At 47.7% G+C, this 13,866-nt stretch overlaps 1 protein-coding gene across 2 annotated transcripts in view; it reads left to right on the forward strand.

Annotated features, from left to right (window-relative positions):
* RSBN1 (round spermatid basic protein 1) overlaps nt 1-13,866 on the forward strand; it is a 235,610-nt gene that overhangs the window by 151,164 nt on the left and 70,580 nt on the right. For both annotated transcript variants that reach the window (XM_078644428.1, XM_078644427.1), the window contains exon 3: nt 4,947-5,084. In XM_078644428.1, the coding sequence (XP_078500554.1) occupies nt 4,947-5,084 (138 nt within the window). The remainder of the gene's footprint in view (nt 1-4,946; nt 5,085-13,866) is intronic.

Below are 13,866 nucleotides of genomic sequence, written 5' to 3' on the forward strand. Positions count from 1 at the left end.
GGCTGCAGTTGACAGTTGGCATTGGGCTGAGCATCATGTTAGATGTTCCTGGTGGGGCGTTATTACCATCTTGTCTACTTAATTATAAATAAACAACTTTAAATCATCATCAGCGTGGACATCATCACTACACAAAACACTGTACATTGTGCTCCTTACACAATTACTGCCAGCATCTTCTCTTACAGGTTAAAATAAATAATGCTGTTTACTCCCCTGTAGCATCGTGCGCATCCATCTCTTCATAGCTGATGCACAGCAGACTATCGCAGCTCAGTACATGAATGTGCTCAGTACATGAATGCAAATCGTTTCTCTCGCAGGGCCTCAAACAAATAAAACTATCTTTTTCCCTCATGTTGCACATTTTGATGGTAAATGATGGTAGACACGTCTTTCTTTTCAAACTCGAATATGTACACACGAGCACAGTTTATCATAGGTAAATAACACTTGAATGTAGATCTCTTTAAATCCAATGTTGCCAAGAAAAACTCTCCCTCTCAAAGACGGAAACTAAAATGAAAATCAAAATTCATGCCAATGTAGTGTAAATACTTGCCGCAAGACTCCAACACCCTGGGGAAACAGGCTGTCCAGATCACAAAGGACACTGGTGGGGTTAACCATGGTGCTCTCATTAAATGTCCTTTAAAGATCCTGAAGCAGTGTAGAGGATCTCTCTTACCCCCTTTGGTTGACATCATGAATAGGGTGATGAGGGAGAGTACTTTTCCTCAGCAGTGGAAAAATGCTGTGGTAAAACCACTGCTTAAGAAACCCTCCCTCGATCCTGGGGTTTTAAAGAACTTTCGCCCCATCTCACTGCTCCCGGCTCCCGCGAAGATGTTAGAAGCTCATTTAAACAAACATCTTGCTGCCTTTGTGGAGACTTCGGGCTGTTTGGATCCTTCCCAGCATGGGTTTAGGAGGGAACATAGCACTGAGTCTGCCCTCACCCTGGTGCTCGATTCCATCCGCACGAGTGTGGATGGGGGTCAGACCTCCCTCCTAATCCTTCTTGACCTCACGGCTGCCTTCGATACCCTTTCTCCCCTAGTACTAACATCTCGACTGCGTGAGATTGGGGTTCAGGGGGCTGCCCTGGGGCTCCTCTCCTCTTTTCTCGATCATAGAGAGCAGAGGGTAATGCTGGGAAAATTTCTATCTCCATCCCTGTCTGTGCAATGTGGGGTCCCTCAGGTGTCGGCGCTTAGTCCCACCCTTTTTAACATCTATGTGACCCCCCTTGCCAGACTAATTAGATCTTTTGGGATGGAGGTAGTCTCCTATGCGGATGACACCCAGATCCTCGTCTCTCTCTCCCAGTCAACCGAGCTAACAGCCTCCAATTTTAGATCTTGTATGGAGGCTGTCAGCCAGTGGATGATTCACAATTCACTGAAATTAAATGGGGAGAAGACTGAGGTGATGGTGTTTGGAGGAAAGGAAGAGATCTGGTCAATGGAGTGGTGGCCTGACTCATTGGGTGCCTGCCCTAATCCCACCTCTTTGGCTAAAAATCTTGGGGTCATGATTGATCCCTCCCTTGGTATGTGTCAACAGGTTAACAGGACTGTATCTACCTGTTGGGGCATCATCCACATACTCAGGAAAATTCGGCACTACCTCTCTCTGTAGGCAAGAAGGCTACTTGCTGTTGCCCTCCTGGGCTCCCGCTTGGACTATTGCAATGCGCTGTACGCAGGATTGAACAAAAGCCAGTTGCAGCGCTTGCAGGTAGTCCAGAATGCGGCAGCAAGATTTGTCCTTGATCTACCTCGTCGTTCCTCGGCCACTTTGGCCAGGAAGCAGCTTCATTGGCTTCCGATGGAGGAGCGGATAGTTTTTAAATCCATGTGTATGGTTTATAAAGCTTTGGCGAAAAATAGCCCTTCAGGTATTGGATCTATCCTGTCTCATTATAATCCTGGCAGGAACCTCCGCTCCTCAAATCGACTTCTTCTCTGTGTCCCGCGTGTTCGGAAAGCCAGATGGGGTGGGAAGGCTTTTTCCCATCTGGCTCCAAAATGGTGGAACGCTCTGCCGCTTGAACTAAGGTCCCTCCCCTCTCTACAGACTTTTAGATCTGCCCTTAAAACACGTCTCTATGTACAAGCGTATTTGTAGTGGTGCCCTGCATTCTGATCTTTTTTGGTAGGCGCCTTGATACCTTCGGGTTTAGTCTGCGCGGTATAAGTTACATAATAAATAATAAATAAAATACCTTTTCCTCTTCTGCTTGAAAAAGTTCTCCAGTTGAAGTAGACCCAAATTCTTAGTTGCAGTAATTCAATCTTTTACCTCGTCGCCAAAATTGTAACAAATTGAAGTCTTTAAGTCCAGTATATGAAACAGATTAGGTTTATTGAAGATAAGATTTAGGTCATGTAGATAAAACAGAATAAAGTAGATCCAATAATAGAAACCCCACCAGGAGCAGATGGGCTCCAGCTCAGCCTCAGATGTAACTGTCCCTGCTTTCAAGCATACACAATTGGAACACTATGTGACATCATAGATGCCTGCTGAGCAAGTAATGACAAACACTAAAGAAGGATAGAGAAGAAATGAAAGCAGGATGCAACACATATACTTATATGAGCTATAGAATCATTGTGAATCATCTACTTTTCCGTGCACATTAGTGAAATGAATTCTTTGCACTATTTTGTCTTTCTTTGTTTATCAATCTGTGTCGTCTGGACACTTCTGATCACTTTTATGCACATTAGACTTTGGACACCTCTCACTTGACATGTATCTTTTATGCAGCTCCATTTCAATTGTCATTAAAAATATATGATTCTTTTTCTGATAATTCTTGGCCATATCTCTTCTTTTCGGCCCATCAATAGCAACATAAAATAAATTTTTACAGTATGGTAATAAATGTATTGTTAGATTTATAAATGATAATCTTTAGTTAATGATATCAATTATAGCCTGGTCCTTTTTAGGTTTATGGGTAACTCGCTTTGTTTAGTGTAGACCATAAAAACATAGAGGTATTCCAGGAACCTTTTGCCCACCTCCGTGCCATTTCAGATGCCCCTCCATTCCAGCGAATGGTTTTTGGAGGCTTCTCTGTACTTTGTATCACTGGTCCCAGTTGCGCGTAACTTCTTTTTTGCAGGGAGCAAGGGGGTGGTTTAAATAGGCCGAATTAGACCTGAAGGTATCGGAGCGCTTTACAAGAGCTCCAGTTTTTTGTTGGGTATGGGGAGATTGTGATTTGCCCAGAATCATAGTATGTTGAGCATCCCTGCCGAGACTCGTACCCGGTTCGCCATCTCCAAGGTCGACCGCTCTAGCCGTTAGGCCACATCCTCTCCCCCATGTGGCTCAGTTTGGCTAAGCTGTAGAGCCACTTCCATACCGGTCACTTCTGCCCCATTTGGCATCACAGTAACTCTGTAGGAAGCTCAAAAGCACTTCTTTTTTTGAGCGATTGAACTGGACTTTTCTTGTAAGAAATTATGCATATACTTACTGTAAAACTTCAAGATGCTGACTTTGGTACAATTTGTCTGTCGTCCAAATCTATGATTTTGCTCTTTGGACCCTTCGCTCCACAGATCAGTCCTGCTGGACCACATTAAGTATCTCTGATGTTGCGTGGAAATCCAACAGCATTACTAGAAGATGCTACCTTTTTGTGTCAAATCTAGAGGTGGACGTAACTCACGTAATTCCATGTAGCGTAATCAAACGAAGTTACCCAAAAATTCTACAAGATTGAGTAGTTCTGCAAAGAGTGATTCTGCATTTAGCGCTATTTTCTTAGCACAAAAATGCCCCCTTGCGTCCAAAATTGATATGAGAATCAATTTTGCTCTAAGAAATAGCGAGGTGGCCAGAAAATGAGTAGCAAGTGCGTGCAGCAGCAATCACTCTCTAAAGGTGCCCTTGGGGTAGGATTTCCTTCCAATTTACGCTTGGTATTTCGCGCGATTTTCTTTAGGCAAAATGCACCATTTTTTCAAAATTGATGTGAGGATGTATTTTGCACTAAGAAGAGCACAAAATGCAATAAAACACAAATAGTGCGAGCAGCCGATCACGCTTGCTAAATGTGCTTTCGCTGTAGGGTTTTTTCTCCTAAATGACTCTTAATTACACGAGCTGGCGCGATTGTGTTATCGGTATTTCTGCATCAGAGTTACGTGGAAGTACCGAAATTACTCCTCCATAGTGGAAATTCCACCCAGGTCTAGTATACACCTCTCCCAGGTCTTCGTCAACACTCTTCCCTGCTGACTGCTTTATTAAAACTCCAAAAGGCTCCTGCTCCCCCACGTTGATGATTGTCTCACTGAAGCATTGTTAATGAAGGCACTAGAGTTGCCTTGTGAAATTATCCTGCTTTTAATGTTTTTTTCAATACCTTTCTTAGCTAGGCGGGCCCACAGAATATTTGCAAATGGCTATTCGATTACCTGCTTTTACTCCTACCCAGCTTTACCTAAATCTGCACTGATAATATCGGACTCTATATCTTGCGTTGCAGGAATCTTTGGAACTTTCCACCAAGTTGTAGAATTGCCTTGTAAACTTTGCTCGAATAAACCAATTTGAAGAAGCTACCAATTGCATGAAATGCTTTACACAAACTTCAATGGTATAAAATCCATTAAGTATTTAATCCGCATATCTTTCCTGTTGCCAATGTGCAACCAAAGTCAACCTTCAGTAGTTGATATTGAAAATGTTGCCCATGGAAAATAGTTTCGAATGTATAGCCCTATAATGCCTCCTTAGTAACGTTAACTTGTTTTTTGTTATATATGTTGTTGACAAATTATTCCTTTTTTTCAGTACTGGATTATAGATTTATAGTCACTATGTGCATGTACGATTTAAAGCAATGGCAACAATGTAAAATGAAAAAAAGTGTTGCTCTTTAGAAGCTTTGCTTTTCAAAAGCACTGTATTATTTTCTACAGGTGAGTCGGACGTACTGCTGTGGAACATATCGAGCAGGACCAATGAGACAGATCAGCTTAGTTGGAGCAGTGGATGAAGAAGTTGGCGACTTTTTCCCAGAGTTTCTCGATATGTTGGAAGAATCCCCCTTTTTAAAAGCAAGTATAACTTTTAGATTTCTATGTCCCTGGCATGTTTTTTAAAGATCTGTACTCCAAAGAAATAGTGTTGGCAGATACAATTCAGTGATTAATATTTTGAGCACAATGAAAACTAACACATTTTTCTTATTGTTCCCATTAATTGCTTTTCAAATAAAATGTAATGTATTAAATTTCTCATCTTCCACATGACACCCTGTGGTGACACCCTGCGTGACCTGGGACGCCGGACTGCTGGCTGTGGTTTACCTCTCCTACACCCATTGGATGGTCCTTATTATTGCGCTGACTGTCAGTGGCTTTTGGAGCGAGCTACTTCCATCGCTTCCACACCTCCGGTGGCAGCCGTTTGCAATACTCGCCCGGAGCATGTTCTCCGCATTTTTAGTTTTAATGCTAGGTCTCTGGTGTCGCACTATCAGGCAGTATTTGACCTGTTGCAGGAGGAAAGCCCGGACATCGTGGCTATCACCGAAACATGGCTGAAAGACGAGGACGCAGCCATTATTAATCTGGCATTCCCCCCGGACTATATAGTCCGTACCCTTAATCGATCTTCTAGGGGAGGTGGAATTGCCCTGGCTATCCGTTCTAGTTTCACTTGCTCCTGGACCGCACTGACCATTGCGGGATGTGAAAGTGCGCTGTTTAAGATTCTGGTTACTCCTCACTTTTCACTCTCTGGGATGGTGGTCTATCGCCCCCCAGGGAGCGAGGCGGCGTTTCGCGCTGCTTTCCCTGATGTGGTCAGCTCCTTGGTGGTGGGGTGTCCCAATTTTTCGATTTTGGGGGACCTTAATCTCCATTTCGATAGACCTAATCTACCTGTGGTCAGTGGCATTCTCGCGGATCTGGAGGCCTTACAGTTGTTGCAGCTTGTTCAGCAGTCCACCCATAGTGGTGGCCACACGCTAGATCCCTTCTTCACTAATTTGACAGATGCTTCTGTCACTGCCGTCTCGCCCCTGGGTTGGACTGACCACTCGTTGGTCGCCATTAGTACCCTTTTACCAGGTAGGACTGTCATCCCTCCTGCCAAGCTGGTCGTAAGGCGGCATTGGGGCAAATTACGGTTGGAAGATCTGCACCGTGTCCTCGCTGCAGAGCCATTAGATCCGTTTGTAACTGTTGATTCAGGTTACGATGGGTTCTGCGCGTGGATCTCCAAGGCGCTAGATGCGCTTATTCCACTCACCGCCTGTAAGACCAGTGCTAGAGAATCTAGCCCATGGTACGATGGCGCCCTACGTGCGCTCAAGGGCAGTTGTAGGCGTGCAGAGAGGGCTTGGCGGAAGGCGTACGATTCAGGGAAAAAAGCTATCTATCTCGCCTCCGTCAAAGTATATCATCGGGCTGTGTGCCGTGCTCGGGCAACGTATTATACTGCCGAAGTCGGCAACAGCTCTAACCCCTCGAAAACTATTTTCAAATTGATGAAGGACCTTCTAGCTAAGCGCCCTGATGCTCCGACAACGGGCTCTACTGCTCATTGTGAGGCCCTAGCGGCGTTCTTTCAGGAAAAGGTCCAAAACATCTACATGACCTTTCCTTCTACAGCACCTCCTGTTGAATCTCCGATTTCCATCTGTGGAGACACGCCTCTGCACTCGCTGCCCCTGTTGACATTGGAAGGGTTTAACATCTTGGCAAAGCAGGTGAAATCTGGGTCCCCCGCCGATCCTCTTAGCTCGGCTCTCTTTAGGGATGAGTCGTTCGTGGGTCGGACCGTGGTACACTCCCTGATCAACATCTCGTTGGAGTCGGGCACGGTCCCCCATAGTTGGAAGCGGGCGATGGTTTCCCCCATCTTAAAAAAACCCTCACTGGACCCAGACAAGCCTGAAAACTATCGGCCTATCTCTTTGCTTCCCTGGCCTACCAAAGTATTGGAGGCCCATGTCAACAAAGTTCTTTCGGCGCACCTTATCCAGTTTAACATCTTGGATCCCACCCAAAATGGCTTCCGAGCTGGTCACAGCACGGAGTCCGCCCTTCTCTCCATGGCTGAATACCTTCGCACAGTGATGGATGCGGGGCAGACAGCGGCGCTCGTTTTATTAGATCTGAGCGCCGCGTTCGACACTGTGTCCCATCCTATCCTGTTGCATCGCCTGGAGGAGGTCGGGCTGGGTGGCGCTGCCCTCCAGTGGTTCCGCTCCTTCCTGAACGATCGTTTCTTTAGCGTTGCTTTGCCACCGTACCAGTCCCAATTCCTTCCTCTGAGACAGGGGGTCCCGCAAGGCTCCTCGCTGAGTCCCACGCTGTTCAATCTGTATGTGAGACCGCTGGCTGAGATCGTCAAGCAATGGGACATGACTATGGTCTCGTATGCTGACGATACTCAGCTAGCGGTTACTATCAGCGGGGATGCGGACCGGGATGCCCCCAGGTTTCAGAGTGGACTTAGGGCGTTGGCAAGCTGGATGAAGAACAACTGTCTCCAGCTCAACGCGAAGAAAACGGAGATCATGATCGTTGGCAGGAGGGCGGAACTGTGGGGGGACAAGTGGTGGCCAGTTGAACTGGGGCCGGTCCCTTTCCCGGTCACTGAACTTAGGAACCTGGGGGTGTGGATGGATCCCGCTCTCAGTTACGAGGGCCACTCGAAGAAAATCGCGGCCTGCTGTTTTGGCATCTTGCGGTCGCTGAGGCCCATTCTTAAGTTCTTCGACCGTGGTACCAGGCAGCTGATAGTCCAGGCCACGGTATTATCTCGCCTGGACTATGCCAGCTCGCTTTTGGTAGGGACCAATGTGGCGGAGACTACCCGCCTCCAACGAGTGCAGAATGCCGCGGCGAGAGCCATTGTTGGCCTACCCCGAAGGAGCTCTGTTTCAGGAGTCTTGAGATCTTTGCATTGGCTCCCCATTAAATCACGCATTCAGTTTAAGGTGTTGTGCTTGGCGTTTAAGATCTTGAGGGGAGTAGGTCCGCCAATTCTTGCTGATCTCCTGTCGTGGTATGTTCCTTCCCGCGCTCTGAGATCGGGAAGCCAGGCGCTCGCGGTGGTTCCCCGATACAGGCTGTGTCGGGTTGGTGGTCGCTCTTTTCGGGTGAGGGCGGCTGAACTCTGGAATTCCCTCCCAGTGGACTTGCGGCTACTGGCTGACCTCTTGGCCTTTCGCAAAGCCCTGAAAACTTTTCTTTTTAAATAAATTCTTTTATCGGTGTTGTGTTTCTGCTACCTGTTGCACTTTGCCTGCCATGCGCCAGGACGCCCCTTAGCTGGGGCAGCTGGCGCAATACAAAAGTGCATAACATAACATAACATAACACATGGTTTAAGCTTTTAGCTTTAAAAGGCAGTTCACTACACAAACAAAAATGCACAATTAACATGCATTGCCAAAGCCTGTAACTCTTGCCTGTGCAAGTGCTATTGGCAATGTGTTTAAGCCATGTTATACACTAGTGGGGCTGCCGTTAAGCATGGCTAAAAGTTAGTGGCATGGAGTAGAGTGGCATGGAGTATGAGGGGCCATAGTATCATGGAGTGACATGAGTGGATTGGAGTTGATTTTCGTAGAGTAGATTTAATTGGATTGAAGTAGATCTGAGTGAATTGGATAAGAGTGGATTACTGTAGGGTAGAATGGAGTGGCGATGAGAGAAGGACAAAACAAATGAACACACAAGGAGTCATCCTTGCACAACTACTGTGAAGTACAAGGCTCCTGAAACTCTGCCCCAAAGTGCATGATAAAAACAACAAACGTTGGCATAGCCAATAGGTCTCGCCTTTGGGAACTTATAAGCGTTTAGCCATGCAACAGTTGATGTTGTTGCACCAATGATATTGTGCTGGATAACTAAACACTTATAAGGTCCCAAAGGCGAGATTTATTGGCTATGCCAAAGCTTGTTGTTGCTGGCAGCCGGTTTTGCAACAGTGCTGCCAAATTGGCCCCTTGTAGCAAAAGCGCAGCAGTAGTGTTCCAGTCCTGGCAATTACGTCTGCGTTTCTCCTCCCCCCCCCCCCCCCCCCCCCCCCAGTTGCCGGTCAGCCATACTTGCCAGATGCCAGTCCAGCCCTTCTGATGCTCCTTTGATGCTCCTCCTTATACCTTTTACGTCGTCATTACTCCAGTACAGTTCTCAAAGGCAAAACATCTGTTGTGACTGTCCCTTTAAGAGAGGCTTTTCATATCATTGAAACCTCTCAGGTGTTCAAGCTTGATTACATATTTATCAATAAAATAAATGTGGAAAAATAATGGTTTCAACTTCCTTTTGTCACAACACCCAAAATAAATATGGATAAATACATATAAAATTAGCACAAAAATAAATATAGATAAATACAGACTGAAAAGTGAAAAAAAGAAAATACCATATTAACGGGAGCCCTTATTATGCGTTAGGACCTGCGGCAGATTATGCGGTCCCACATTTGGAAGTGCCATTTTTCCAACCTCATATGTGAGGCTACATATTCATGCATAGGGCCATAAAGGTATCATACTATTATGCATGAGAGGACATCCTGTAAAAACAGGAGCCTTCTAGCTTTCCATCTCACAGACTTTATTTATTATTTCTTTTGGTAGGCATAGTCACTTCCGGCTTAAATAGCTTAACAACATTGGTGGGTTTTATCAAAGACATTGCAAATAACCTGGCTCGTTCTATCAGAATGATTTACTTGTTGTGGAAGGCTTCCAAACACATAGGACATAGAGCAGAATTGACCTAATAATTCACATTTATTAACAAAGAAAAGAAAATATTATAAACTAATGGCATCGCACGTAGCAACCCCAATACATTCTTTTCATGCAATTGAACACCTTTCACAGAATAAATCTGGTCCGGGTAATGAGCCCTGCCACTGTCGGCGCTGAGCTGTGCGTGATGTGGGGTGAAAGAGCGGGCTTTGTGTATTCTGTACAGGACTGCCGCGCCAGCACGTGCCCAACCAGAGGCCTGTGTTACTTACATAATTGTGCATGTTTTATGAGCGCCTGCAAGAAGCAGAAATGACCCTGGCAAAAAGTTTGGACGTACAGCAAGGAAAGAGTGATTACGCGTCTTGCTGCATAATTTGAAAATCGTTCTTTCAGGAAGTACATGGTTTCTTCTTAGGACAAGTTTCCAAATGTGATATTTGTCGATTTATTTATACTAGTGAAAATGGCATAAACCATGTAAGAAAACATATCTTATGATCGATATGGGTCTGCGTGAGAATTGTCAGAAATGCTACATAAGTATGCCTAAATGTATATCACAATGTACGTTCACATCGCCTAATTAGTTTTACCGGCTGACTTGCAGAAAAATATACAGGTTTGTGAAGAGGGGAAGTAATTCCATGGTTTAATTAAATGAATAGCAGACAGTCAGGAGGTAACCACATTGAGGAGGGACTGGGTTATTGGAACTGCAATAAAAGTGCCTGCGAGAGAGGCACTTAATTACCCATGACAACAAAGGAAAGGCAGACGGCGGCTCGGCGCGATTGTGTGAGTAATCGCAAGCTTGAGGCCAGCTGCCTGGGTAGCACTTTGAAAACCCACTAACTAAATGTCTCGCCAAACTAGCGCATGCGCTGGCTCTAGCGACACCTAAAAATAAAAGGGACCTTGTGTAATGTGACTTGTGCTCATGTAAAGTGCTCCAACACCTTCAGGTCTGTCACTCCACTCTGTCACACTCTACAGTACACCACTCTACTCTATACAGCTTGTCTCCAATGTATACAACACGCCCCTCCGCTCTGCGACACGCCCCTCCGCTCTGCGACACGCCCCTCCGCTCTGCGACACGCCCCTCCGCTCTGCGACACGCCCCTCCGCTCTGCGACACGCCCCTCCGCTCTGCGGCACTCCCCTCCGCTCTGCGACACTCCCCTCCGCTCTGCGACACTCCCCTCCGCTCTGCGACACTCCCCTCCGCGACACTCCCCTCCGCTCTGCGACACACCCCTCCGCTCTGCGACACCCCCCTCCGCTCTGCGACGCGCCCCTCCGCTCTGCGACACGCCCCTCCGCTCTGCGACACGCCCCTCCGCTCTGCGATACACGCCCCTCCGCTCTGCGATACACGCCCCTCCGCTCTGCGATACACGCCCCTCCGCTCTGCGATACACGCCCCTCCGCTCTGCGATACACGCCCCTCCGCTCTGCGATACACGCCCCTCCGCTCTGCGATACACGCCCCTCCGCTCTGCGATACACGCCCCTCCGCTCTGCGATACACGCCCCTCCGCTCTGCGATACACGCCCCTCCGCTCTGCGATACACGCCCCTCCGCTCTGCGATACACGCCCCTCCATGCTGCAACACGCCCCTCCACGCTGCAACAAGCCCCTCTGCCACAGGACTGCATGCCACACTATGCACCTCAACTCTACAAAACTCTGCTCCAGTGTATGCGCCTCTCTACTTCACTCTATTCTGACACACTACTTCAGTTTAGCCCACTCTACGCCCCTCCGATATACGCCCCTCCCCTGTCTGCCACACTACATGCCATTCTACTGTATGAAGCACTAAGCACCTCCACTCTCTGCCACTACACTACATGACACACTACAGGGCTCGACAAATCATAAAAAATGCTCTAGACCTGCAGGTCTAGTAAACTACAAAATCTCCTCGCCCTAACTTAAATGAACTTGACCTCAAACTCTGAAAACTGAGCAAATGTGACAAGTTAACAAGATTTAAAAGCATTTTTATTGTTCATTTACTTTGTGAGCAATAAAGATGCCTTTAAATCTTCCTATCTTGTCACATTTCCTCTGCTTTCAGAGGCAGAGGTCAAGTGTCAAGTTTATAGCTCGTCCTTAATCAATCTCACTCGCAAATGCGAGCGGTCGAGTGAATTTGTGGAGCCCTGCACTACGAAACCCTACACTCCTCCACGCCACAACACTACATGACACACTACTGTACTAAACACTACTCACCTCCACTCTACAACACTCTGCTCCACTCTATGCCACTATACGACTCTCTATCCTATTCTGACACACTACTTTAATTTACTCCACTCTATGAAACTCCATTGACATTCTACTTGATGACACTCTGCTCTACGCCACCCCACGACACACCACATATGACACTTCACTCCACTCCACAACACTCTCCTTCCCTCTACTCGATGACCCTTCATTCAGTGGCACACTACTCCACTCTATCACACCCTACTCAAGTCGATGATTTGAAACACAACTTTATTAGGGCTTGTCCTTGAGACCTATTGTCGTTGAAATGCCTCTCAAGGGAGGCAGACCGGGGCACGCGCGGCGATTGGGGTCTGAGGACGCGCACGTCCAGCCCGGCGCCGTGCACATCTCCTAAACACATTCACAACAAGTCAGCTTCTCGCAATCGCACAGACACGCACGCACACCCCCCCCCCTACAACTAAGTAGTCGCACTGGCGGCTGCCGAGTGAGGAGCTCCCGGGTTGGGGATATCCCCCTATTTACCCCAACATCCACCCCCAAACCACTAAGGTCTATTTCCTAGTGTCTTACCGGCCGGAATAAAACTCCTGAGTTCCGACGTCCATTACCTCGACTGCCTCTGTTCTTCAGCAGGCTAGAGCCCTCCGACTCTGCCTCCCTGCTCTTCAGCAGCACCGAGCCCTCAGACTCTGATGTTCGGCGAATCCACCACCTCCAGGCGGACCAAAACTACGGCTCCCTCCTCTACAACAAAGACACCATTTGTTCCTGGAAGTGGGGACACTCGAGCTGCCGGTACTGAATAATGAACAGGATTGCTCTCCTTGTTTAAGAACAGTGCACTGCTTCGCGCAATGCATGCCGGGCTCAAGTCGGGCCAGTGATAGCGAGAACGCCACGCCTATGAAAACTCGTGTTTTTACTTTCACTTTCTTTGACTAGCGTTGCTCTCTCGCCTATTCGCTGCGAAGCTGTGCACTGTTCTTGGAGTCCTCACCTCTCAAGCTTGCAAGGCTGGGATGTAAACGCGCCCTGGCACTGCGACTAGTCATCAGCTGCCCGCCAGTGCTTAATTTGTGCCGGTGCTAAGCACCGGCACTTTTTTCTCAGGGCCGGGTCTATTGTAGGGGTGGGCAGAATGAATCATTTGTAAACATTCAGGCACAGGAAACCTCACTGTGAGGTACAGAGAAAACACTGCTGCCTCCGGTGAGGGATAGGGTTTCATCTGAGGGAGGTACTCAGAGGATAGCGATGCGAGGCAGGCGGAGGAGCACTGTGAGGAAGAGAAAGAAATTAAGCTCCCCTGCTGTGTGAGATTTGTATATGTAGGAGGAGCTGGGAGGATAGCGCTATGAGGCAGCACAAGCCGCTCTGTACCTACTGGCAGTGGTCATATGAGGTACGGGGGCATCTCTGTCAGTGTCGCAGTGAGCAGTGCTGTGAGGTACAGAGAGAAGAGCGCACCTTCCAGTGGGAGTCAAACTGGTTCATGGAGGAGGCGCCCAGAGTATAGCGCTGGGAGGCACAGAGGGAGCAGCAGCGCCAGGTGCAGGTAACAGTCCTGTGAGGTACGTACATAGAGCAGCCTGTGGCGTAGATGGTGCTGCACTGTGAGGTACAGAAAAAGCATCAAACCCATCAGCAAGTGTCAAAGATATACCTCGAAGAAGCGCCCAGAGGCGCAGCTGTAGCTCACTGTGAGGTACAGGCAGCGGGAACACGGATGCGAGGTACCTGTGAGGTAGCACAGGAAGCCTGTGTCATACATGGTGCAGCTCTGAGAGGTACGTGGGTGGCACTGAGGCTTCCAGTGAGGCGCAGGCTTGAGGTAGAGTTTCACATGGACGGTGTACTCGGAGG

This window comes from Lissotriton helveticus, chromosome 5_1 (genome assembly GCF_964261635.1).
Source record: "Lissotriton helveticus chromosome 5_1, aLisHel1.1, whole genome shotgun sequence".
In the NCBI taxonomy this organism is placed as follows: Eukaryota; Metazoa; Chordata; class Amphibia; order Caudata; family Salamandridae; genus Lissotriton; species Lissotriton helveticus.